Here is a 26,660-nt window from a genome sequence, read left to right as displayed (position 1 = left end):
TGTTCACATCATGAATCAGTGTGAAAGTATTTGACAGTTTTGAAATTGATTTGATTTTTTTACTCCTGGTTTTACAAGTTTTATTCATCTGAACACATCCATATGTGTTCCCAGTGTTTCTTGTATATTTTGCATTTTGACACTACAAACATAGAAGTTGTGCTTAAAATAAGACAAAATAAAACAACCATTCTTTTTAAGGAATTCCCACAACATATATAAAAGAAAGCCAAATCAAACAATTTTTGTTGTATGCTATAAAGACTGAATAAAGAAAAGAAAATGTTTGTGAAAACAGCTGACTTGAAATATTCTTACACAAGATATCTGTCTAGGAATAAATGAACTGTGATATTAATGAACAATAGAAAAAAAACCAAAATCTGTTTTTGGATAATTTGTATACATATTATTTGTATACATATTATACAGCCTGCCCCTACGCGATTACCTGCAAAAGCTGGCGTTAGTAATACAGATAATCAATAATCTTTTTAAAACATATTTATTATATATTGAGTTAGAGTTGAAATACTGCATATAGTTTTTCAAAGTCTTAACCATTAACTCATAGTGTGAGCAGAATTGCTCTTTACTGGGAGAGAAATGTTTCAAATTGGCAAATGGTTGTGAGACCATAAAATCTTATAGAGGTTCTGCAAGGCTTTGAAATTTCCGCTTCTTTGCCCCAAAGTTTTTGTGCAGGATTTATGTACTTTTTGAATACCAGTTATTCCAGGCCAGGCTACTGTATGGAACAGATAAACTCAGAACAAGATTACAACACCTGGTATGTTGTTAGTAAATATTACAAATGTTAAGATAAACTGTGATGGGCTAGAGGAATTCTCAAGTTTTACAAGACCTGACAACTCAGCTGAATTAAAAATAGAGGTACATCTGCTTACACTCCATCTTCATTTGTATCTTGCTGTCTCCATTATAGTGTTTCACTATGCTGATATGATTTCATAGAAATTCTGTGGTTTAAACTTCTGTGAGAAAGAAAAAAGGACCAGACATGTGCAATTGATTCTTGGTTCTCAGAGATGATTTTTCTTGCTTTTATCTTCTATACTTTGCTTGACTGCAAGTTTGATTGTTACCATTAAAATAAATGTGGTTTTTATTTTCTGGGTAATGTTAGAGCTTTAGAGTATACATACCTGAAGAGTTACTGCCTTTTTTTTTTTTCCCTGCAACTAAACTAGGTTTTTGTACCTCTGTAGCATGGAGGGGATTTGAGCACTGTCTCAATGTGGATGCTTATTCCCTTGGCAAACATCAACTCCACACTTCGTGGATTTTGATAATTTACTATGATCCTTCTTTCTTAGATTGATTAGATTATACTCAACTTTTTTCTTGTTATGGGAACACTGTGTAACTTAACAAGTTTATATTCAGGCTTTGATGGACAGAAGAAGCAGCATTTATTTTGCCCCATATTCAAAGCCTTTTCTGACTGATGTTTTCAAATATATTAACTGTGGTGAAATATTTTGCTTAAGTAATATTCACATCCCCAAATTAATTAGACTTATTAGTCTATTTTTTAATACATCTTGCAACAGTGCAAATCTTTCTTACTATTCCTGTTTCACCTTTGTACAGTATGAATACAAATTGAAAGTCATTCTTTAGCCAAAGTGCCTATGCTGGAAGACTAGATATAGCACTGTAAAATTATTATAAATCATTCCTGGTGTCTCAGTTCCTTGCTTCTGGCCGTACAGTTGTTGCCAGTTTCCAAGTGATTGCACACCAAAGCTAGGAACCACACATTTGTTATGGTCATTCTTGGTACAGACCAGGGATTCTCTGAGGTTCCTTTTAAAGTCTGATATCCTGAGGAAATGCTAATTGCATAGTCAATCATAGAATATTTTCAGGTTCTTAGAAACATAAAACCAAATCAAGGACCAGTATGATATTCTCTGACAGTTCCATTCACCCCTGAGTATGAATCTTTAAAAGTAATCTGCTCTGGCTTTATGAACATCTTTGGGCTATAGGGAAAAGCTTTTTTTGTTGTGTGTGTGTAAATTAAGAAATTCAGTTGTGAGTGAGGAGGGTTTCACCAAATGAGAACACAGTGGGTGTTACATATTTTTTTCTACAGCAAAACAATTCCAGTTAAAACCTTGAAGGGAATATATAGTGCAGATCATGCAGACAGTACAGTGTGAATTGAGGCTTGATTTGTAAAATGTTTATAACACCCAGTCTCTCAGTGCAGATCCACATGTAAAATAATGTTGCTTAAAATAAAAGCCTGGCTAATGCAGTGTTTTATTTTCAAAAGCATATGAACGTCTAAGTATAGCCATATGAATCAGTTTTTGCCTTTCATATATGTCTGTTTTCAAGTTGGATGAAGAGGATGATAAACATTTTTTGAGAGGGAAATTATGATTTTTTTGCTAACAGATATCTTAGGCTAGAAGTACTGAAAATGGTTTATCTCCTCTTCAGTCACCCTTAGACTTGGAAGGCATGAGTAATATATTAACAAGTACAGAATGACAGTTGCAGTTCCAGGACATTCAGGGTTCTAGAGGTTTTCCTGTTATATTATACTTCTTTTCTAATCCTAATTTAAGTATTGATTTCTACTAGAGAGGAGATTCTCTAGTGTAGCTTTCTTGTAGAATGCACTTATCAACAGTAGTTCCTCTCAATCCTTGTAATGTAATTTAAAAGGTGCTATAAAAACTTATCTGTGGTTCATTGATTTTTTTCTATTTTGATGATGCTTTTTCCTCAAATGAAGATGAGTTCAAACCCAGTTCTTAGCAATTTTTGCAGTTAATGCATCTGTGAGTTTCCTAAGAGGTAATACTACTATTGATCCAGAGACCAGGAGGACACTCCCTAGGAGTTTTATGAATATGAGTAAAGAAAACAGGTTTTATGATTTTTATAAGTGTTATAATACGCTAATCCAAGTTTTAACTATGTGATTCTAGAATGAATACGGTGTGAAAAGGCACCTCTGGAGGTCCCTACACTTACTCTCTGCACAAAGCAGGGCTGGCTTGAAAGCCAGATCAGGTTTCTCATGAGTTTTGAAATCTCCAAGGGTGGAGATCCATGGCCTCTCTGGGCACGCTTTCCAGTGCTGCACCACACTTAGGGGGATGAAGTTTTTCCTTCTGTCCAGATCAAATTTTCCTTGGTACAACTTGCATCCATTGTCTCTTGTCTTTTAGCAGTGCACCTCTAATGAGTTGCGGCAGGTCAAGAAAACATACAGCAAGTATAAGAAGTGCAATAGAATTTGTACTTAATTATATTTCTGGCAACCTTTATCACTTAGGAGCTCTAAATGACAGATGAAGTGAGTCTTCTAAGGTTACTGATGTCACACAGTGGTGATTATCCTTCTGAGAAAAAGCTTACTTAACTCCTAGAAAATTGGCAGGTTATCTTCTTAACAGGCATCTTGACGAACCTGCAGATGGGAATCTGTGTATGAACTGAAATTCCTGATCATCATCATAGAGAGGAGGTCTCCTTTTTTTATCTTTTTATTAGTATAAAATTATCTCACCCTAAGGAAGTCAAGCAGAGCTAGGTGCTTTTTTATTTATGGTGGAGCTTATTTTTATATTACTGTTTCTAAAAGGTCCCAGCTCATCAGCTCTTTCTAGTCCACCTCCCTTTTCATGTTTTCATTTCTATTTCCTATTTCTAGGACTTCACCTAACTTCTTAATAACTAAAAGGCTACATTATCTATAGCATGATTACTTTCAAAGCTCCAAGTGCTTGTATATGCTTATCTTGCTGTAAAACCTAAAAGTAGGAAGACATGGTCATTGTAAATATTAAGGTTATGTATACAATAACTCTTTTTGCAGGAGTAGGTGGAAAAGTGTGTTAGTCAAAATATTATTTATAGTGTATAGCATCTAAATCAAAACTTGGGAGTTTCTGTTACTCAAACTGTCTGCCTAATATATTTCTTCCTTCCTACTTTAAAATATGTTTTTCTTTTGAATGGAAAATTTTTTCAACTTCATCTGTAATGAATTCTGGCCCTTTACTGCAGTGTGCCTGTGTTGAACCTGTTCTTGACTGAACAGTCACCAGTACCCCCCTGTTCCTGCATTTGAATGCTGTCTTCCTAAAGCAGAGCAGCCTATAGCTTTCTCTTCCTGGCAGTTTTTAAAGTGATGACAGACCTATGACATTTCAAATTTTGATTGTCTTGGCTCTGTATACTGTTGACTTCACTTTCAATGTCTTGGGACCTGTGTAGTGCAGTATTCGATGTAAGTAATCAAGTTCCAAAAGTGTTCTTACTGGTTTGCCTTTTTTTGTTTTTTCTTCTTTCATCAATCTTCACCACAAAAACCAAAATGGGTATATAGGCTTGCCCTACTCAGGATAGGGTAGTTTTAAAAGAGTGATAAAATAAGAAAACAGGAGATCTGCTGAAATGGTGTTTTTATTGTCTTTAGAGATACGTAGTGTTTCCTTGGTAAAAGTGTAGTTAAGATCGATTGTGTGGTACAGGATTCCTCTAACTGTGGCAATCTCTCCTGATCAACACATTAGCAAATCACTGCTTCTTTCACCACTGTTCTTTGTAGCCATATCTTCATCTCTGGAGAGAGATCGTTTGTCTCCATATACTGTTAAGAACTGCAAGAACTTGAAAATGAAGGTTTGCGGTGGCCTCCCAAATTCCAGAGTTACACTCAAATGTTGTTCAATCGTTGTTTACGCTAACTTGTGGTTACTGATACTTAAAGCACAAATTCTCCTGTATGTTTAAACTCCTCTGCTTCCCTGTCACTCTGCTGTTAGTATTGTGAATTAACCTAACCAAATGTCCAATCTTTATTTCTTATGCAATGTAACCACTTTGGCAGAAAGCAACCTTGTGGTATGTGGTTATCTCACAGGGGTTGAACACTCTCTAATGCTTGCCACAGAGTTAAGACTAATCTGTGCAGACTAATATTTTTGGAGAGAGATATATATATACACATATATACAGCACAGTATTCTGTGGTGGGCTGGCTGACCCAGCAGCTCAGTCTTACACTTCCCAGATTTGCAACAAATATCTGTGTCTTTTCTGAAAGCCAGGTTTCAAAGCAGGGAACATTGAGGCCTGCCTCCTATATGCAGCCAGCAGACTGAGAGCAGTGAGCTCCCTTCACACCCTCCCTCTGCAAGGCTCACATGACTATCACCAGCTTCCATAAGGCTGCAGAGAGAAAAGAAAACTCCACCGTGGTAGATATGCAGGATAATATCTACTTCTTAATGCTTGGAGAACAGTTATGTCCTGAAATATTCTCTCTGCTGAAGCAACTGCTAGGTCAGGTGGTTATTTATTACCTTCTGAGTAAGAGATCTCTTGAAGTGTGGGGTCTGTACACTGTTGAAATGAGGAACTTTCCTCTACCTGACAGTTCGATTCCTTATTTAACAGAAATTCCTCTTCAGTGGAAACCAAGAATGTTTCAGGCTTACCCATTGATTCTTTTCTCTCTCTCTTTCTATATATATATCTACATATATATATAACCCCTTTTCTTCACTGTGTGCCAGTGGGGTGCTCCTCATTTTCCAAGGTTCCCTTTCCCTTTGAGGGAGGAGGAAGATTTCTTTCTTTCTGGGTATTAGTGATCAGTGTGTTTAGTGTTGTGCTTTTGCCCTTAGTCTGGTGAACTACTGTAGTATTCTTCTGAAATGACAGTGATTCGTGGGACCCTGGAGAGCATCCCCTTATGCCAGGTGGATAATTAGAGTAAAAAACAGTTCTTCATGATAAATAACTAAATGACTGAGTTCCCGCACACAAATATGGGAACACTATGCAATTCTTCCCTGACTGTCTTTAGCAGGCATATCTTCAACATTCACAAAGATGCTGAGGCTATATGCAAGGAATTCTTTATTAGGAAGAGAAAACAGCTTTAAGCCTGGGAAAGTGCAGTAACCGAACAAACATAGCATTAAGTAGAAAAGTGCCCATGAGCTCTACCAGTAACTTTGGCAGTAGTCCATCTAGCTCCTTTCCAAACCTCTGCTGAGAATGTGCTCGTGGCAATAATCTGAGCATGTCTTCTCACTATAACCTTTTTGCACTTTGAGTCCAACATCTTTTTATTGTTCCAAGGAACTCTACAAGAAAGATTCATTCCGAACATGGGGTATGTTCAACTTACAGTTCATCATCATTAAAACATTAGGTACTGTGGGAAGTGCTATGCCAGCCTTGATGTTGTCCTTTGTGCCAGTTTTCACTGGAGCTTCTTGGAGGGAGCCAGAAGCAGGCGGGACCCTGGAGCAGAGCCCTAGCTGTTAAGAAAGGAACGCTTTCTCCATCATTGCAATTCTTTCCCCTTTTCAGTGCCTGTGTGATCTCATTACCCCTCACGACCCCAGTTTATTTATGAGTGGACTTTTGTATCATGTCATACATGCATTAAATGGACTGCATATTAGATGCTTGATGCTAGGACAGCACTTTTCATCTGCAGTTGTAGGGAGTTTCCCATCCACCCCTGGAACTTCTCATTACAGGGCTTACATGAGTACTCCAGCCTGTGTTTATTGCAAAGCAGAGGGTTTTTGTTCATGGAACATAAATCACTGAAGAATTTGTATTGAATTATTCTGCTGGGTGCAGGCCTGTGACTGGAGTGAGATGATTTACTTACAGCTCTGCATTTCATAGACTTTGCCAGTCTCGTAGGAAGTGGTTCTCTCTCTGTCTGTTTTGGCAAGAGCTTGGTCTTATTTATTGGTGCTTGTATGAGAGGTGGAATTTTAAATCAGTAGGCTTGTATTGCAGTGCTGAGGAAAACCAGATCCCTGCTTTCTGATAAACATAATTCCCAGGCTTCAGGTCACCATCTGAGTACTAAGGTCCTCATTACCATCCAGATTCCTTACTCCTTTGGTGGGATTTTCAAAAGCTATATCCAGCAAAAGATGCACACATCTACATCAGGACTTATGCAAAGCCAAGGCTCTGAAGACTTCAGTTGTTGCAGTGCAGTTTCCTGGTGCCTCCCCCTTAGATTGTGTAGTTTTGTAGGCAGCTAAAGTTCAGTTTTATCTCTGTGCAGAACGGTCTCAGGCTATGTTCTGTAGTGCCTATATGATGTCTAAACTTCAAAGCCAGAAACTTGTACTTCTTAATGGACTTGAGTGATAGGTCCCAATCCAACAGGTGTCTCTGGAGGTGATATCAGTGTTTGTGATAGGAAATGAAAGTTTGTTGTTTTAAACTGGAGAAGCAAAAGCCAGAGGTGGGCAGCCACATTGAAACAAAAGAGAAATTCCTGCACATTTTTATATACAAGCATACAAATATTTGTACACATCTAGATGTATGTATGGCTGGGAACTACAGGGAGTAGAAAACAGTTCCTGCATTCGGGTGGTTACAGTTCTGCTTATCTTTCTCATAAAACTGCCCTTGACATCTTAATCTCAGTAGAAACTTCTGGCTATGGCACACTGGGGTGAGAGGAGGTCCTCTTCTGACTCCTTGACCAGGATTGTAATGGTTTACAACATGGCTTACAACCCTTGTATTTTGATTTAAAGGTATAACCCAATATTAAGATGCTTTGTATGAGGATCCTATCTCTCTGTGTATAAAAGTTACATTAGAGCATAGTTTTGTCTGATACACCATGTAACAATTATTCCCAGAAAATACTTAAATAAAAAAGGTTTCCAACATGAGAAATCTCTGAATTTCCACAGTCAGTAGAAAGCAGAAAAATTAACATTTCAATGCAATATTGAGCTGGTGATTATTGCTGTTGTGTATTACTGTCTTGATGGAATACGTGCATTTGAAGTGCTCAAAGATCACAGAATCACAGAATGGTTGAGGTTGGTGGGAACCTCTGGAGGTCATCTGGTCCAAACCCCTGCTCAAACAGGGCCATCTAAAGCCAGTTTACCAAGACTGTGTCTAGACGTTTTTTTAATATTTCTAAGGAGGGAGACTCCGCAACCTATTCCAGTGCTCAGTCACCCTCACATTAAAAAAAAGTTTCCTGATATTCAGAGGGAACCTCCTGTGTTTCAATTTGTGCCCATTGCCTCTTGTCCTGTCACTGGCCGCAACTGAAAAGATCCTGGCTCCATCGACTTTGCGTTCTCCCTTCAGGTATTTACAGACATTAATAAGATCCCCCCTTGAGCCATCTCTTCTCCAGGCAAAACTGTCTCAGCTGTCTCAGCTTTTCCTCATATGTGAGGTGCTACAGTCCCTTAATCATCTTTGTAGCCCTTCACTGGGCTGTCTTTGGTATGTCCATGTGTCTTTTGTACTGAGGAGCTCAGAACTGGACACAGTACTCCCACTGTGGCTTCACCAGCTCTGAGCAGAGGAGAAGGATGACCTCCCTTGACCTGGTGGCAATACTTTATCTAAAGTGGCTGAGGGATACCATTCTCCTTCTTTGCAGCAAGGGCAGATTGCTGACTCATGTTCAACCCGGTGTACACCAGGACCCCCAGGTTCTTCTCTGCCAAGCTGCTCTCCAGCTGGGTGGCCTCCAGCACATGCTGATGCATGGGGTTGTTCTTCCCCAGGTGCAGGACTTTGCATTTCTCCTTGCTGAATTTCACGACATTCTTGTCAGCTCATTTCTCCAGCCTGTCAAGGTCCCTCTGGAAGGCAGCATGACCCTCTGGCGTATCAGCCATTCCTCCCAGTTTTATGTCATCTGCAAACTCGCTGAGGGTACACTCTGCCCCATCATCCAGTTCATTAATGAAGATGTTGAACTGGAAACAGGGCTGGACACAGTATTGACCCCTGGGGTACACTGCTAGTCCAACTAGACTTTGTGCCACTGATAACCACCCTCTGTGCCCAGCCATTCAGCCAGTTATCAATGCACCTCACTGTCTGCTCATCCAGCCCACTCATCACAACTGCTCTCTGAGGATATTTTGGGAGACAGTGTCAAAGGCTTTACTGAGCCCACGTAGACAATATTCACTGCTCTCCCCTCATCTACCAGGCAAGTCACTTCATCATAGAAGTCTATGAAGTTGGTCAAGCATGACTTCCCCTTGGTGAAGACATGCTGAATATTCCTGATGATTTTCTCATTGTTAATGTGCCTGGAAACAGTTTCCAGGCTTAGCTGTTCCATCACCTTCCCTGGGATTAAGGTGAGGCAGATTGGCCTGTAGTTCCCTAGGTCCTCCTTGCCCTTCTTGAAGATGGGGATGACATTTGTTTTTCTCCAGTCTTTGGGCACTTCTCCCAGTTGCCATCATCAATCAAAGATTATGGGGAGTGGCCTTGCAATGACATCTGACAGCTCCCTCAGCACTCGTGGGTGCACCCCATCAGGGCCCATGGACTTACGTATGTCCAGTTTGCTTAAGTGTTCCCTGACCTGATCCTCTTCCATCAAGACTACCTCTTCCTTCCTCCAACCTTTCCCCTGATCTCTGTTACCTGGGATTCCTGAAGGCCTGAAAGATAATGAACCAGAAATTCTTGCATGCATTCGACTTGCAGGATGCATTTGAATGTGTTTTGTTTGCCGTTCCATTTGTCACAGTGTCAGAAGTCTTGAGGACTAGCAGTTCAAATTTTAGTGAAACAAGAAAGTTCTATAAGTTGAAATTGCCTCAAAATGCCAAAGGGCAAGCCATGCTATCCCAAGGTGTGAGCTAATACTGTGACTAAAAAAGAATTTATTATCCTTGTCTTTTATTAGAAATTAGCCACTAGGTGGTGTCTATGTGACAGCAGTAATACAGTGCAAGTACTTAGAATTACTAAAGCAAATACATGTAATTAATTCAGACTCTGTAGTAATGATTAGCTATATTAAATTGAAAAGCAATAAAGCATTCATGAAATATGTTATTTTAAATCAATATTATTTATGAAAAGAAGTAAGTATTTGAGCTTCAAGCTCTGTTAAACTTGGTGATGAAAACTGTGCAAATTATCTTGTGAAAACTGAAGAATAGGAAAGTGATAAAACATCAGTGACCTCATATTTGTCCAAGATAAAAACTTGGGCAAACATGTCATTTGCAAGTAAAGAAAAGCCAGAAAAGCAACTCATAATAGGTGTTAAAAATAGGAAGAAAAAGACTAGGTAACTTCCCTGCCAGTCTAGAAGAAAGGATGATTCACTGTGTCATATTGAATAGGCTACTACTTACTTGTAGGATTATATTATGAGAAAAAAACTTCTATGTGTAACTGAATGAATTATTTGTATCTTATATAGAGTGTCACTTGGTGTGCTGAGGTGTTTACAAAGTGAAACTGTACTCACTTCTTCATAGGTAACCTCTGTTGACTTACATTGTTTTTGACTCAGCCTCAGGTAGCAAGGCCACATGCTGTGGATTTTTAATTTTCAAGGCTCAGAGATTTACTGACATTTTTTAATGCCAAAGTATGCTAAAGAATAAAGAAACCTAAAAAAAGACACTGAGTGGATGTAGGTTGTCTTCTGCATGAGTTCTTAGAAGTGATGACAAACACTGCATTACTACTCTTGCTGAAAATGTCTCTTTTTAGTAAGGTGTGCTGTGGCTACTGCAGTCTCAGAGACATGTAGAACTTCTGTAGGAAAAGAATATGACAGGCAAATCCAGACATCAACAGAATAATGTAATCAGGCGCTTAATACTTTCAAAAACTACATAAGGTTAGGGACTGCTGTTACTGCACCTGAAGTGCTATGTATGAGTACACGATTATTTTTATGTTCCTGCAAATCCCATTGTCTTTATTTCTAGCTCTCTGATAAAAGGTCTCTTTAACTGTGGGGATCTGGACACTTTACAAAGGCCATGCACAAATCCAAAAATGCACTATAGAAGCACTAAAGCTTTATATTCTCCCACATCAGAGGGGAGGATGCAGTCACAGTGCTTCTGAGTAACCAGCACCATGTTGCTTGCTTATACAATTGGTAGGTAGTCAGCCTTAATTTCTGTCTCAATCACATTACATGTCTACTTATTATGCTTCTATTGTTCTTTGTATTACAGTCAGTAAACAAAGCCTTTTTTCAGTTTGTAATCCATCACCACAAACTATGCCCTTTCATTTGCGGTCCGACAATTTCTTGGAATGGAAGGAATAAGGTTATGGAAGGAATAATCTATGAAGCTTAGTGAGTGGCTTGTCCTAGTTCTATTTCTTTACGGGGTAAGGTTTGATCTTTTGCTATTTTAGATTGCAGTTAATAAATAAATTCTGTGGGTTTTATTCTTGATATCTTTCCCAGGTTTTTGAATACATTAGAATTTGAGAACTTGAATGTTCCCTCTCTCCACACGCATTAGCTTCTCCCTAAACAGAACCCTGTTACTGTGTTGAATAGTACTTATTTCTTAAGAGCCAAGAGATTAGGGGAAAATATAGTTCTACATCTAAGTGAATTTCAAAATTTCTGTTCTCTAAGGAGTTGCAATATTTTGACACTGGTTTTTTTTATCCTATAATGGATCATGAGTAATATTTCACAATGCCTTGTGGCTGGTATAATATGTAATTTAGGCAGGTTTGGCTCCAGACTTCAGGTACCATTGGAGAGGATGGCAAATATTTGTTAAATACTCATTTCAAACAAAAACTTTAACTAAAAGGCCTTGATGAAATGGCTCTAGAGGCATCTTGCTTCATTCTACTTTCAGACAAGAAGGGTCAGATTTGTAAGTTTCTCTGTTGGTCTTTGGTGAATGCTCTCAAGTCAGAAGCACTGCAGATGACTCAGTACATTACTTGCTAGAGAAAATACACAGGGTATGAAGTCTTTTATAGAAATAAAAAGGCAGGCTGTGGCTCTGAACTTAATTCCATGTGTTACCAATCTGGTACCAAGTGTTCCAAAGTGAATGAGGGACATTTACAGGTGTGGACACAAACACAAACATTAGAGCTAGGTTTCAGCATTTAGGGTCTGATTTAGGATTCTTGCACTGGCTTATCAACTATTTTCACAAGCACACTCATAATCACTCTCTACTGGACACTCTTGATCTTTTTCTCCAGTTTAGGGAAAGCCATGTGTTCTTACCTTGGACAGAGGCTTCTTTCCTTGTTTTCTGTATGTGGAACCAGTTGGCCTTTCTAATGAATGGCCTTTTTCTTTCCTGCCTCAGACTCAGCTGCACTGTAATTTAGCTGAGGTTCTGTAGTTGCTTTTTTTTCTCCTCTTAAAATTTTAATAAAAAGAGTTTTTCATACCCTTGGCAAGTTGTTCCAAGGGGGGTTGTTTTCTGCCAGGAGCCTTTCTTGGCTTCCATACTGCTCCATTTGGTGCACTCTCTGTATATCTGGATTTAGCACTGATATGTTTCTTCTTGGATTGTCTGGACAGAATATGTGCATATATGCTGTCAGGCACAAACATGGTAGAAATCTCTAGGATCTCTGGATGCACAGCAGCCTCAGTGCTGCTGCTGAGTGGTAATTCCACCCAGGTGTCCCAGATGGTTGTAATAAATGCTTGAATCTTGCCCTGAGAAAATTTTCAAGTGGAGAAAAAAAATTACAAGTCCAGAAAAGTTTGGACCGAGGCAACTCTACATGGAGTGAAACAGTGGGGTATACAGAAATGTTATGTCCTGTTCCTGATTCTGCTAGAGTGACTGGGATTTTCTCTGTACTTCAGCAGTCTTTCTGAAATAGGTCTACAGTTTTGAGAGGGAAACTTCAGTTTGGTGGGAACTATTATCTCAGAAACAAGGAAAAATCTCCTGTGTTCTAAACTTGATAGGTGCTAGAAATTAGTTCTGTTTGTAAGGGTATTCATTGTTCTACCTTTGGTTTAATGGTAGATTTTGTCCTGGTGACAAAGCTCCCTGAAGGAACTAATTGTGTTCCTGACCCTCTCCACAGGTTGCCATTTTCCCCACTGCTCTGTCACAGCTCTTCATAGGCCTACACTGTGAACTGGCTTGCTGTGGGTCAGAAAGGGAATGCACACCTGGGCTGGTAGCTGAGGGAGGAAAGTAAGTTTTTAAACTGTCTCTGGTTAACAGAGAAGTTCTGACATGAAACTATACTTTGAGAGGACTGCTCGTCCTCTCAGAATTTTCTGCACAATCTGTGCAAATAGGTTTATTTTGAAGGCATAATTAATACATGTGACTTGTTTGACCATTTGCACTGGGGAAAGCCAACCCAATGAGTAGCTGTAAATCAGTCTAGTTTTGCATAGAAACTATTCCACCGCCATAGGGGTGGTTGAATGAATTGTGGTAAACGTGGAACAACAGCTGGCCTAGATTGGGGTATGGAAATTAAAAAACTGAAGAGTTTTCAACAGATTTCCCAGTTAGGTGACTCAGTGTCCACAGTATCTTTTCCTTGCTTTTTTAACTTTGTTCCTGAATGACTCCAGAGTTCTTTCCAGCATGTGTCATGCACCACATGCTTTATTCACATTCCAGGTATCCCACGCTTGTTTTCACAGAGTCAAAAACTAATGGTTTTTTTGGTTCTCTCTTTCTCCCTCCTTCCCCAAATCTTAGTCTATTTATAAGTTACACTGGCATGGAAGCACTGTGACCAACATGCAAGCATAGAGTTTAATTGTCAGGTTGTTGTTGGGGTGGGTTTTTTTTTATGTTGGCTTGGTAACCAGACAGACAGAAGTACATTGCAGATGTCTAGTTCAAGTGTTATATGGGTGAAGCAGAGGGAAATGAGTACACATTTTCACTGCATCCCCCTGTATACTTATTCTAACTCTGCCATGAGAGGCAATACACTTTCTACAACCGGTTCTTGTAGTTTTTTAATGCTGTTTTGGATCATTTGCTTGAAGTGCAACTTTTTTTTGGCTTCTGAAGGAGTTATGGATGATTTGACGAAATCTCTCCTTAAAGATATGATTCTTGCTCAAGAGAACTTGTTGCTTGGTAGGTGGCCATTTTACCAGCGTTCAAAAAGTATTCCAAAGTGACAAGCACAAAATTTGACCTTACACTGTAACAACACACAGAAGAAAATATTTGGCTGCTCTTTCTGATAGGAGCTGTACACATTCATTACCAAACCCATATCCCCCTTGCTTTGGATGAGAACTGCTGTACTCATCGCACATGTTTATACAAAGGGACATTTCTCTACATTAGAATATAGCTAATGTGGAAATAAAAGTCATGCAATGCACAGGACATACTTTTTTGTGGCACTCTGCAGTGGACCATCCATGAGCATACTTTGGGAAGGATTAGTCCTTAGCTTTGTTTGGATATATGTGAACTGGATGTGAGTTAGCTACTGAGGTAGGGCAAAAATCTCATCTCAGTTCTCCTCCTTCCATTCCAGCATAAATCATGAGTAATTCCTTGAGTATAACAAAGACTGGTTTTATCCCAATGTAAATGAAAGAAGATGCCAAGTTCTTGGTGTAAGTATACAAATACTTGTAAAAGTTCCTTTTCCTGACGTACATCTTACTCTACCCTTGAAGAACACATTTTTTTTCTCTTCATTCACTACAATCATTCTATTTTTTTTCTTATTAGTGTGAAAATATAGAGGGGATGATATGTCCACATTTAGGAAAACTTATCATCCTGCTTTTAAAGTGAAATAGCATTGCAATCTACTAATATGAAACTATTGACTTGAGTAGGGGCAGAATGCTTTCAAACCTTGTAAAACTATGCTGGTGTGCCTTTCATAAGAGATTTTAGAGGGATGCTAGAAAGAAACCTACCTCATGGTATTCTTAAGGCCTGAGCCAAAAACCACTGAATCCAGCTGTGGCCACAGTAGATGTTGTCACAGGTGGTCACAGGTGTTTGCAAAGGCTTGACTCCTATTCAGAGCAATGGGAGAACAGTTCTTTGTACATGTCAAAAAAGAAGAAACATGTCCATGTTCTGTGTTTTTCTAGCTTGATAGACTCAGATTTAAATTTATCATCATGCTTCCAAGCACTGTCATTTTTTCTCCTTAGATTATTTCACTTTCTGGCATGCTGGTGGACTGAGCTTGGGCACAGCAGTCTTAATTATTTTTCTTTTTCAAAACAGTTAAGCCACAGAACATTGTGCAGTTTTCTTCTTGGCAACTGCTCTTTCCATACTGCCAGGACATTGTTGAGCTCTTCTCACTTTCTCTTGGCATGGATGCAAATAGCAACCCTTTGCTTTATAGGTTACAGATTGCATTTATCACTGGAAAGCTTAAAAATTCTACAGGAATAAACTTCAACTTCACTCACCCTGGTCAGCTGCTCTTTACTCTAATGCTTCTGGGATTGGAAAACTTTCTGTGCTAATTTGTGGCCCTTTGTCAAAACAATAGACAGTTTAGAACAGTTCAGACTGTGGACTATTTTTCATGTTTGCTCTGACCTATTTGGAGCCCAGTACTAGCTCTGAATGTTGCCCAACTCTACAAATAAGGAAGGAGTAAGAAGACATAATCAGAATAATCGCCCTCTCCTCCTCCTTGTTCCATGTTGTCAGGATGTGTTCAGTCAAATGCAAGGTGTGTCACTTCGCAATCAGGAGGAAACTTGAGAGCAAATTGAGTCTTCCTCTGTCCTATGCTGCTCCAAGGCCATTGCTGCTGTATGTGGACTCATACAGGAGGCTTGAAGAAAAGCTATAGGCCATCTGATTATTTCTATATTTTAATCACTTATTTCCTCCCTTGCTTCACATTAAAATAAAAAATTAAAAAAACAACAAATGTGGAAATAAAGAAAAACTACCTCCTAAAGATTACCTCCAAAATTACCTGGCATGTGCCAGGTTACAGGGTAGTCCTACAATATTGAGATTATATTTCAACATAAATATTAATGTTTATCATGTTATAAACTATATAATATCATATTTCCTTATATTCTGTGTAAATGTGATAACCCGTTGTCCCAAGGTGCTTAAAAGCTATGCTGTGGTGTGAATGTAGTGACTAAACTGATATATGTTATTTAAAGACTGGTTACTCCAAATAGTGTTCCCATTCTGACTTGTGCAAGTTGTCTTTCTGAAACAAAAGAGAATTACACAGCTAATTAAGTTATTGACAGTCGAGTCATTTTATCATTATTCCACTTTTGTTGTTTGATAATTCACACAGCCTGTTGCTTACGGTAGGCTTGCAAATGTCAGGTGTAGGGGCTGTGCTCCTCTCCCAGAAGATTCCTGAAATTTCCCTTGCTTTTGTGCTGGTTGTCCAAGTTATGGCATCCGCTTATACTGAAGATAATGTTGTCTCTGTATCACCTTAAAGTGCTTCTGTTCTGTTTTCTGTTTTATGATTGCACGTGCCCTTCCTAAAGGATAAACGTGGTTTGTTAGACATAAGCAAATATAGGCACTCATGTAAGGCAACACTGAATCACGCACAACTGCATGGCCTGCTTTCTTATGTGAGAGCCTAGGAATGTGAATTTAGCTGCAACTGTGACGGTGTGAGAAGAACAACAGGAGCTGTAGTAATAATAATAATAACAACAATAAAACCCCACTATTGCTACCCTTACTCCTTTCATCTGAGTTGGAAACAACTTTGGAGGCTTGTCTCATTGTCCCATGGCTCTCTGCCTTGGTTGTACTCCTGCCCCTGTATCTCCTGTGGCAGGAGCAGCCTGGCCCTGAGACCTAGCTTCTGGAGTAGAAAATTTCAGTTTTGCTTATGCTGCTAAAAGGACTTGAACTCAACTCTGCAGACACAGAGTTTTGTCATTAAATTCTGTCAGAATAGAATTAGATCTGTTAAAAGAAATCCTGGGCCTCCAAAAATCTCATTTAACCATTTTCATTAGATTTAAAACTGGGGTGCTAAGCTTGGGTAAAACTTTCCTAGTATGAGTGTGTTCAGAATCAATCTCAGAGTGGGACTGTGCTTAGCCTTTATGAGGAGCAACTCTTGTCTTTCTTTTATTATACATGTTATCTTGAAATTCTTTTTTTTCTTTCTGCCGCTGCAGTGTGAATGTATGTGTCATTGACTCAAATGCAGTGTCCTGCCCTGAGCACTCTCCGTATAGCTGCTTTCTGTCCAGCATTCCTCCATCTTATTCTCTGGCTTGTGAAATGTTTCTAACCATGTTGCTTTTTATCTAAATTGAGTCTAATTTTGGTGATGACGGGTTCTTGAGTTCTTTGAAGCTCTTGGTGTTTTGCAATATTTGTAATCACTCCTAACAGTACTTTGGAATGATCAGTGAGTTTCATCTATGTTTAGTTTACTTCTTGCAGTGTGATTCATCATGATGTTTGGCTGAGTACTAGCACATATTTATCAACATCTACAGTGAATAGTTCCTCAGAGCAAAAACAGTTTTTTCAAACCAGCTGTCCAGAGGCTGTTAATTTGTCAAAAATATTTATTCCCTCTGAAAAGCCAGTGCTAAGCATGCAAGTAAGCCTTCCTTCTTTAACAGCAATTCAAGACTACTAGACTTTTAAGATACCAGAGGATGTTGTCAGTGTGTCCCCATAGGTATATTTTCCATGACTGTCACCCGTTGAATCCCGGAGGACTATAAAGGCAAAGAATGATGGCATATCTAGATACTCTTCTGAGGAGCTGAATCCTTTCCAATGTTTTCTGCTAAATATTTGGTTGAAATTCTGCTACTCTTGATGGAAGTGAGGGATATTTCACTGACTTCACTTAAGAGACACAAAAGCCACAGTCTTCCCTGAGCTGATATTAAGTATGTATTATGATGATACAGGAATGTCTTTAACTTCTCAGAATGGTGAACCCCGAACTGCTCAAATCACCCCCTTCATTTGGTTGTACTGACTTCAAGATACTCAGGGTTTTCATCCATGTTTTTGACAATTAGTATTTTAGCTTTCAGGAATTATTAAGAAGCTGTAAAACACATTGGAAAATTATATCCTTGACACGTGCTTTTTTTTTTTTCCCCTCTTCTTTTTCAGAAAGTATTTTGGAGAAAAGATAGGACTTTATTTTGCATGGCTGGGTTTATATACAGAATTCCTCATTCCATCTTCAGTAGTCGGGATTATTGTATTTCTTTATGGATGTATAACCATTGAGAGTGACATTCCTAGGTAAGCTTGTCTGTGATCGACAATTTGTTGCTTGGAAATCGCAAGACTTTGCTTTTTATTCATAAACCTTAGTGATGTTACCATTAACAACCCTGTGAGCGTTAGAAATAAACATGCACTGAGTTGACAAGACATTTGAATGACACACATTTATTTGGCTGTTCAGTATTGCAGCTCCTGAAACAGAAATGTTCAGTGAGTCTACTGCATTATTTTAAGTTCTATTTTATGGCATCCGTTTGCTTTTTACGAATGCACATATCTCTGTGCTCACCCAGAATGACATCGTGCAGAACTCGCTGAAGTTAATGGGAGTACACTGTTCAGTACTCTTTGATTACTTTGTTGTTCGTAGTAAAATCAGGCTCTTGGCCCAAGTAAGATGAACAATAGTTAGCAGATTTAGCATATTTAGTATACACAGTATTCTCCTCTTGAAATTTACAAAAACATTTTTAGTTTTGTGCTGTGTATCCTGAGGGCGTTATACTAAACAAAAACTGTGAAATTGTCAGAGTGATGTTAATGTTTATTTCTCAGTGAAAAAAGAACACTTCCTCTGTGTTATCTGTGACTGACTTCTGGTGGAGACAGGATACTGGGTTACTAATACTGCTGGTCACACTCCTTACGGCAGTTTCTGCATTCTCTCAAGTGAATTGGCAACTTTTCAAGCAGATCGCTGCAGTAGGATATTATTACTGATAGGTAAACGATGAATAACACCACTTCTGAGTCAGGGTTTGTTTTCTTAGCTTGATCTGAATGAATCTTGATGGGCTGTGCTTCTCTGTGAGAAAGCTTGTGCTAACATTTAAATCTAAGTGAGATTTATGGCTAAGATGTATCTGCAGCACCCTCTACTGCCTTTTGAAGTAGAAGAGAGCATTACTTTAACGATATGATAGCTGGAAACAGCTGTATGCCTTTCAAATGGTATAATATTAAACATATTGATACTACAGTTTGAATAGTTCTTTCTTCATTTGAAGTCATAGAAAAAATGCTGTTTAATGATGGCCAGTATAGGAACAACCATAATCACAATATGCCAGCTATCAGTGAAGCAATATTGCAAGTCTTTCCTTAGCTCACAATCCTGGCAAGGACACTTGAGCTTTGCACTACTCAGTTCACCTAAGTAAGACTGTGGAGGTATGAAGGTCTTTCACACACAAACCTTATGAAGAAAACTGAAAGCACACTCAGCAGTGTCAGGTAGGGTTTGGCTGGTTAAGAAGAGTGATAATGACTTTTAAAAGTTTTTTAGAAACTGAGTAAATGCATAATGAATAAGACTAAGAATTAAAATAACAACTTTCAAAAAAATATTTTTAAATCTCTAAGAAAGTCTCTTATCTCACATTTTCTAGAGGACAACAGAACAAATGCTGTAAATTGAGGTAAAGGAGATACAACTTAACATCTGAATATATGAGGCAAAAGTGGAGGATTTTTAGTTTTTATAAGATTTACTGCTGGGGGGAAAGGGGATTTTTTCCTATTTTATTTTTTATTTTTGAAAATTAGGTTAGCACTCTGTACTAGAAAAACAAGGAGCTATGGAGACCAAGAATACCATGCCCATATTCAGCATTCAGACTTGAGAACCCTGAAATGTAAAGGTATCTGATTTCCTGAAACCACTGTGCAGACAATATCGGAACACCCTTAAAACATATTAGTATGGGTCCCTAAAATGACTGCTCAGACTTGAAGAACTTAGCCAAAAGCTTATAGCAGATGGTGGTACAGATGAGAATAGGTGTTTAAAGCCCTATCCTGGGAAAACAACCATTGCTTTTATAAATACCTCACAAATAAAATGCAGGGTAGAGGTGAATCTCAAAGTAAATGTTGTGAAAGAGAACATCCTTGCTAAAAACCTAGTGTATCTTGCAAATGGTATGGCAGATTTATTCTGTTTGTGACACAGACCAACCAACATGCCTGGGTGCTGGTTATAGCTTTTATGCAGACTTACTGCATACAGTCCTAATACAGAAAGTAGCATGGTACTTGACATGGATTTTTGTGCCACCATGTTAAAAATGTGTGTTTTGTCAAGGGCACAGAATTTTCTTTACAGGCACTTCAGAATTATTTTTTGTTAATTTAAATCTGATCTGTATCAAACCATGTAACTGTGAGTAGAGACGGCAAATTCCACTTTGACTGTTTCAGCTGTTTTCTTTTAGTGTGGCTAACCTCAGTCTTTAGTGATGCAGTCTTCCCTAGTTCACTAATACAGTGTAGAGGTTCAATTGGTTGCTGTGTTGCATTGTTTTTCTGTCGGTAAGGTGCCTATAAGTGTTTTAATATTTGAGTGCATGGTGATGTGCCTTGAAAAGACACACAGCTTCTGTTCTCTGCAGCTTCAAGCCACATATGTTGCAAATACCTTGTAATAGCTATGATGTGCTGCTTAGTATCACTATTGTACAATCCCCTTTTATGAGTAGTAATACCCTAAGAACTTGTGCACTTGTCCTTCATAGTAAAGAAATGTGTGATCAACGCAATGCCTTCACCATGTGCCCCCTGTGCGACAAGTTCTGCGATTACTGGAACCTCAGCTCTGCATGTGCTACTGCTCGAGCTAGCCACTTATTTGACAACCCTGCCACAGTCTTATTCTCCATCTTTATGGCTCTCTGGGGTGAGTATTGCTTTTCACATTAATAGTGTCTTTTAGTCTTTAGACTACTGACAGAAATGAAAGCTGCGATGCACAGCAGTACAATGTAGTAGCCTTACATATAACAAAGTGCTATTAGACTGAATGTGATGCATACGGCTTTACGAAGCTGATAAGCCTCAGAGGGCCAGTGAGGGGCTGTCTGTGCTGAGACTGGAGAAAGCAATATTAGAGGGCTTTCTTCTGTCAGCAGCAAGCTTGGAGTAAATGGAGAGGAGCTGGTTAGTTCAAGGAAGAAAAATTTGTCCTTTCTCCCTCTACTGCCTTGTTTAATGGGACTTCTAAGATTTGCCACGTTTTTCCTCATTTTCTGTTGACATGGCCAGTCCCTTTAACACCTTCTGCTTTTGGGGCAGGAATGTATTTGGGGATTGGTATAGTGCAGGCATCTGAAAGGGTTTAATTTAAGCACAGAGTGCACTTCCATGTGGGACAACTTAGTCACATAATTTTATCAAAACTTTATGGGATTCCAGGAACAATGGGGCTGTTATTGTTTTAATTACAATGTGTCCTAAAGTATTCCATTTAAACAAGCTTGGTTTTCTTTAATAGCAAATATACCCTGTCTCACTGAGGATATCAAAATACTTCATAAACCCTAATGAATGCATTGTATTATTGTTCTTATTGTTTCTGGCCTCACCTCTGCCCTGACAAGCATGTGCACTATGCTTGAGTGTATTACTGCTGGTGTTATGCCTCACTCACTTTAGATCTTGCTTATTGTGAAAGTTAAAGGTGTTATTGCTACTGCAAAATGATTTTTTATTTCCCTATTCACTGTTCACAAAATTAAATTTTCATTTTTAATACGAAATTGGGAAATATATTATTGTACTATGGCCACCCCTCAGCAGTGTGTCATACTTTGCAACCATATTAAAATTTTACAGCTTGTTTTAGAAATGACTATTGGTAGCTTGGTGTTGGGTATGGATAGCATAGGTTTTTTAAGGAACTTGCAGACAGAACAAATCATGGAAGTAAGAAACTTTTGTTTACCAGTTCCTGGAAACCCTTCAGCAGAAGTTAGAGAATATGTAAGCACTACGACTGAGAGAAATGGCAAAAGATTATGAATATATACGCTCTCACAATGAGTTATTTTCCTACTTCAGATTGCTGCCAATTACAGAGTAGACTGGCAGATGAGGTGTCACAGTTTACCTGCTGCCATGAAGCATGCAATACACTGCCTTGTCAAGTTTCAGGGTAGCTGTTTGGACAGCATGTGTATGAATGACAGTTCATTTTCTCTTTCATAGGCAAACAGTATTTCCCTAACAGAGAATCTGTACTGTAAACTTACATCCATGCAAATAATCATTTCCATGCAGCCTCATCCAACAGAAATATATTTTAGTATCAGCAATGCAATGTGCAAAGCAGAATGTTCATATATCCCTGCACTAAGATAAATTAGTAGAATCTGTAAAGGAACAAAAAGTTCCCTATGCATTGCTTTTTAAAAAAGGCATGTAAGAATAACAAAATTATTTCTGAGCTTTAGCCCCTCTCCAAAAAATATTACCCACAGAATTGAAAAGTCAGTTCTTGGGACCACGATAACTGAGCTTATCAGGGCAAGAAATTACATCCATCATATAAAAAGAACAGCAAAGTAAAATAAAGTACCCTTTACTAACTCTGCCCAGCTTCCCTATTAAGTCTTAGATTACACCAATTTTGCTGCCTTACTACTAGGAGACCATACTGGTTATATCTAGAGCTCATTCTGCTCAATGACACATATCCTTCACATACCTAATCAGCTTGCCTCACACTACCTTGAGTAGATGTTGCCTGAATGTTTTTTTGTAGGATATAGTATAGTGATGGCATGTTTTATAACTTAAAATTGTATACTTAAAAGAGCAAAGTACGGTAATTTGAACTGACCTAATTTCGTTATGGTTTTGGGCACAAGTCTCTCATCCTGCTTGCCTTCTCCCATCCAGTAAAAGGCAGATGAATTACTGTGGTTAATATCTTGAAAGGAATCGTGTTTTTACTAGCCGATCTTGATGCCTCATAAAGTATCTTTGTGATTCTAGCAATACTGTTTGCAAATGACCATATTGACAAAATACAGAGTAATGCCTGGCTAATTGTGCTTGATGTCACTGGTGTTCTGGGATGCTGAATTTCAGCTGTCAGATGTGCTTATTAGAAGGACAGTTAAATGTAATGACACTGTTCTGCTGCTAGTATAAGACAGTGCAAACTTGCTGATTTCAGAGTAGCTGCTGCATCTAGCCAAATAAGTTCTTACAGAGCTAAATGCGGCACTGACTTTTTGAATAATAGGAAAAAATTGAATGAGTAATAGCACCCTATAAAAAAACCTAATGTTTTTGTATTTAGGATATCTAAAACCTCTTGAGTTTTCAAAACATGCTAAATATAGCTTTTGTATTTCCTCTCTGAAGGAAGGAGCAGAGATAGCAATTTAATTGCTTTATGTCTGGATCTACTTTCAGTGTACTGCCTGCCCAGTGTTTAAATGATACTTATTTCTTACATTATAGGAGGATACCTGTGCAGAAAATATTTGCAACTAACTGTTGAAACAGATTCTGTCTTGTAAGAGTCAGGTTATTTTAATAGTAGTCTAACTTTTCCCAGTGTTATCTTACAGCTCACACCAAGTGTAGATGCAGTCAAAGGAAGAGATCTAATTCTCCACAGTTGTGTGTCTTGTGGAGCTATCTACAAGATGTTCAAAGAGATGTAAATACTGCTGTGGTCTAACAATGTTTTTACAGTCCCCTTTTCACCAACTGAACAGGTTAAATGAAGCACAAGAAAATGGAAAGCAGTGCCCACAGTTTTTTATATGTATAGCGGGTTTTTTTAGTTGTTATATACTGGTTTTGTATTGATACAGTCATCTGAACATAAGTGTCCACAAGTCAAGAGTAAGAAGTGCTATTTCTAATAAATCCGTAAGTCCATAAATCATGAGCAGCTAGGCAAAGGGCTATCTAGAGGAAACAGTAATTATGAGAGGAAGGTCAGGAGACTGTAAACATGAGACAACAATGCATCTGTTCCTTCAAATTAATGAAAAAGGAAAAGCAGGAGACTGAACTGCTAGGCAGTCCTTTAGGACAAAACCACCATGTCTACGCAGGACAAAAACTTTCAACTGTACCACTGTATTATATTTTAAAGAACATTATTTTCTACACATTACTGAGTGTCTGTCTTAGTTTACATATAAGTATCAATGATTTATTTCACTAGCAGGCTACACCTACAGTCGTCACATGTTTCTGAGTGATTAGAAACACTGAAACAGCAAAATCTGCTTGGCCAGTTAGAAAGTTACAGATTAATATTTAGACCTATATTTTGTTTCATTATGTTCTTTGTACTCAGGAATTATAGAATGACTCATGGTAAATCAAGAGAGATTATGTTCTTGGGGTAGATATCAGAAGATGTGGGTTCAGTTCCAGTCTCTGACAAGAACTTGCCAGTGCCTTTGGACAATCCATGTTGTGTCTTCCCGTATTTTATTTGTAAAAAGCCAGTAATTATTGTTTCCATGCTTTTCTTGTGTTCTTTCTTTAAAATTAGGTCTGGGGCTGTTTCTTAGTGCTTATTTATAAAGGGCCTAGCATAATAGGATTCAAATAGTGCATTGGATTTATAATTTTATTTTTTTTTTTTAGCTACTATGTTCCTTGAACAATGGAAGCGTTTGCAGATGAGGTTGAGTTACTTTTGGGATCTAACTGGACTGGAGGAAGAAGAAGTAAGTTTCCTCTCTCTGTGCTAATTTACTGCATAAATTATTCTGTATTTGAAGATATGCATTGTTCTCCAGCCCAGTGTTGCTCATAGCTCTCTTTTTCTAAATGAATATAACCAATACAGTTTTGAGTACCAATGTCTCATTAAATCATCACCTATATCTTACTGGTCAGTGCTCTAATTTTAATAATTAATGTTGAAAGGGATTATAAGGTAATAGCAGATCATTCTTTGTTGAGAACGCCCATACACTGTTGTACAGAGTGTAATAATAGAATGATACAGAATAAGTACTTCCTCATATAGATGCTACTTCATTATGTGTAGCAAAAATTCTCTGTGATGATGATTGTAACATGTCAGGGTAGCAAAAATAATATTTGTATCCAGGTCTGTGCTGTATTTATGATGCCATAAGTGCAACATCCTGAGCTCTCACCCACAGAGCTGTTGCAAACCACAATTGGGGTTGGTTTCTTGAGAACAATTTTTAAGTGCTTTGCAGTCAGCCCATGGGGCTTTTAACTGTACCTGAGTTGACCAAAAGGTGAGACATACTTGTTTATTAGTGTTGACAGTGTCCCTAAATTTGATTTTTAGTTCTGTTCTTAGGCATTGTTTCACATGTCATGGCCTACGGTCTGTTTAAATTACTGACTCTCACCAGAGGATTAATTTCTAACTCTGACTAAAGAGAGAGCAGTTACTAGGTCTAAACATCAAACTAAGAACAGGTAGCCTTTGGTGCTTCTATTACATATACCCTAGCAATATATGCTGGCATGGCCCTTGAACAGGGTCATATTCAGTAATTCAGAATTACAGCAGTTAGATTTTTTTTTTATCGTTAATGGTGACATGAGTACCTGTATGGAAGAATTCAGTGTGCCTTGCTCTTTTCATTGACTTAATAAAATGTGGTCAGGTTCCTAGAAGGTAAGTTGTAGGCCTACCTTGGTTTGATGGGAGGATTCAAATCCATTTCTTCATGTTTCAGCACAGTTCCTTAAACAACAGACCACATACAAACCTCCAGCCCTGCTACATGATCTCAGCTCAAACAGGATGTAGAGTGCAAATAACCCAGAAGAAAAGTAAGCTGACATCATGAACTTAATGAAGTAGCATGGTGATAATGTTATTCCACTTCTGTCTATTCCTCAGATAAGAATCATTAGATAAAATGAAAAAATAACCCTGAGAACAGACAGCAGACTCCAGTATTGCTCTTCCATCACTATCCCAAAATGCAGCCTCTAACAATGTCTTTAGCATAAGGAAGATCGCCTAAGTATTCCTTCACTGATGACTTGACTACAATCTCCCTTATTTTGCCTCTGGTTTCTCAGCTTTTTCGCTACTCTCTACCCAGTTATAAAATGGATGATGCTCACAGTATAACCCAGTACTCGCATTTTGTAAGCTATGGTGCAGACCAAGTGCATCAGGACATTAGAAATTACTGCTTGTGCTATGTGGAATGTCAAACTGCTACCCGGGAGAACAGCAATTTTGTACTAATTACAGTACAAGCTGAGAGGCTGGAGTGCAAACTCTTGGCTCTGCAGCATACTTGATGAACCCACCAGATTTTAATGAATATCAAGTTCATCATTTGCAGTACAAAATCCTAAGGTTTAGCTCAATATTTGCAAACTGCTCTGAAGGAATCTGTAGATTTTTGAGCTCCTGTGATGAAGAGCTCTGAAGTGGTAACAGTTTGTGGACAGGAACTGTGGGATCAGCAAATCCTTTGTTTATGACAAGTGAAGGAGTGCCAGACACATCTCAGCACAAGCTGAAGAATTAAGAACGTAGAATCATAAAAATAAGGCTGGAATGGACCTTGAGGGGCCATCCCTTGTGCATGGTAGGATCAACTCTACTTAAATGATTATGAAAAGATGTTTGTCTAATTTGTTCTTAAATAAATCCAGCAGTGGAGAGTTCACTTCCTCCCTAGGCAATTTATTCTAATACTTATCTATCTCTACTGCTAATAAGCTTTTCCTAGTGTCTAACTTAAATCTCCTTAGTAAAGGTTTTTTTTCTTGTTCTTTCTTTCAAAGAAACTAGCCTCTGCTCTTTCATTCTTTGTTCTTGAATCATTTTCTAGATGCCTGTTTATTCTTGTTCCCTTCTGGACATTTTCTAGTTGATTCAGC

The 26,660-nt window shown here is 38.4% G+C and overlaps 1 protein-coding gene across 1 annotated transcript in view; it reads left to right on the top strand.

The window, feature by feature from the left end:
* Positions 1-26,660, top strand: part of ANO2 (anoctamin 2) — a 199,100-nt gene that overhangs the window by 57,195 nt on the left and 115,245 nt on the right. Inside the window, exons 11-13 of the mRNA XM_075088002.1 lie at positions 17,901-18,035; positions 20,534-20,694; positions 24,414-24,496. Of these exons, the coding sequence (XP_074944103.1) occupies positions 17,901-18,035; positions 20,534-20,694; positions 24,414-24,496 (379 nt within the window). The remainder of the gene's footprint in view (positions 1-17,900; positions 18,036-20,533; positions 20,695-24,413; positions 24,497-26,660) is intronic.

The sequence above is a fragment of the Phalacrocorax aristotelis genome, chromosome 1 (assembly GCF_949628215.1).
Source record: "Phalacrocorax aristotelis chromosome 1, bGulAri2.1, whole genome shotgun sequence".
Lineage (NCBI taxonomy): Eukaryota > Metazoa > Chordata > Aves > Suliformes > Phalacrocoracidae > Phalacrocorax > Phalacrocorax aristotelis.
This window is presented reverse-complemented; position numbering and strand designations above follow the sequence as displayed.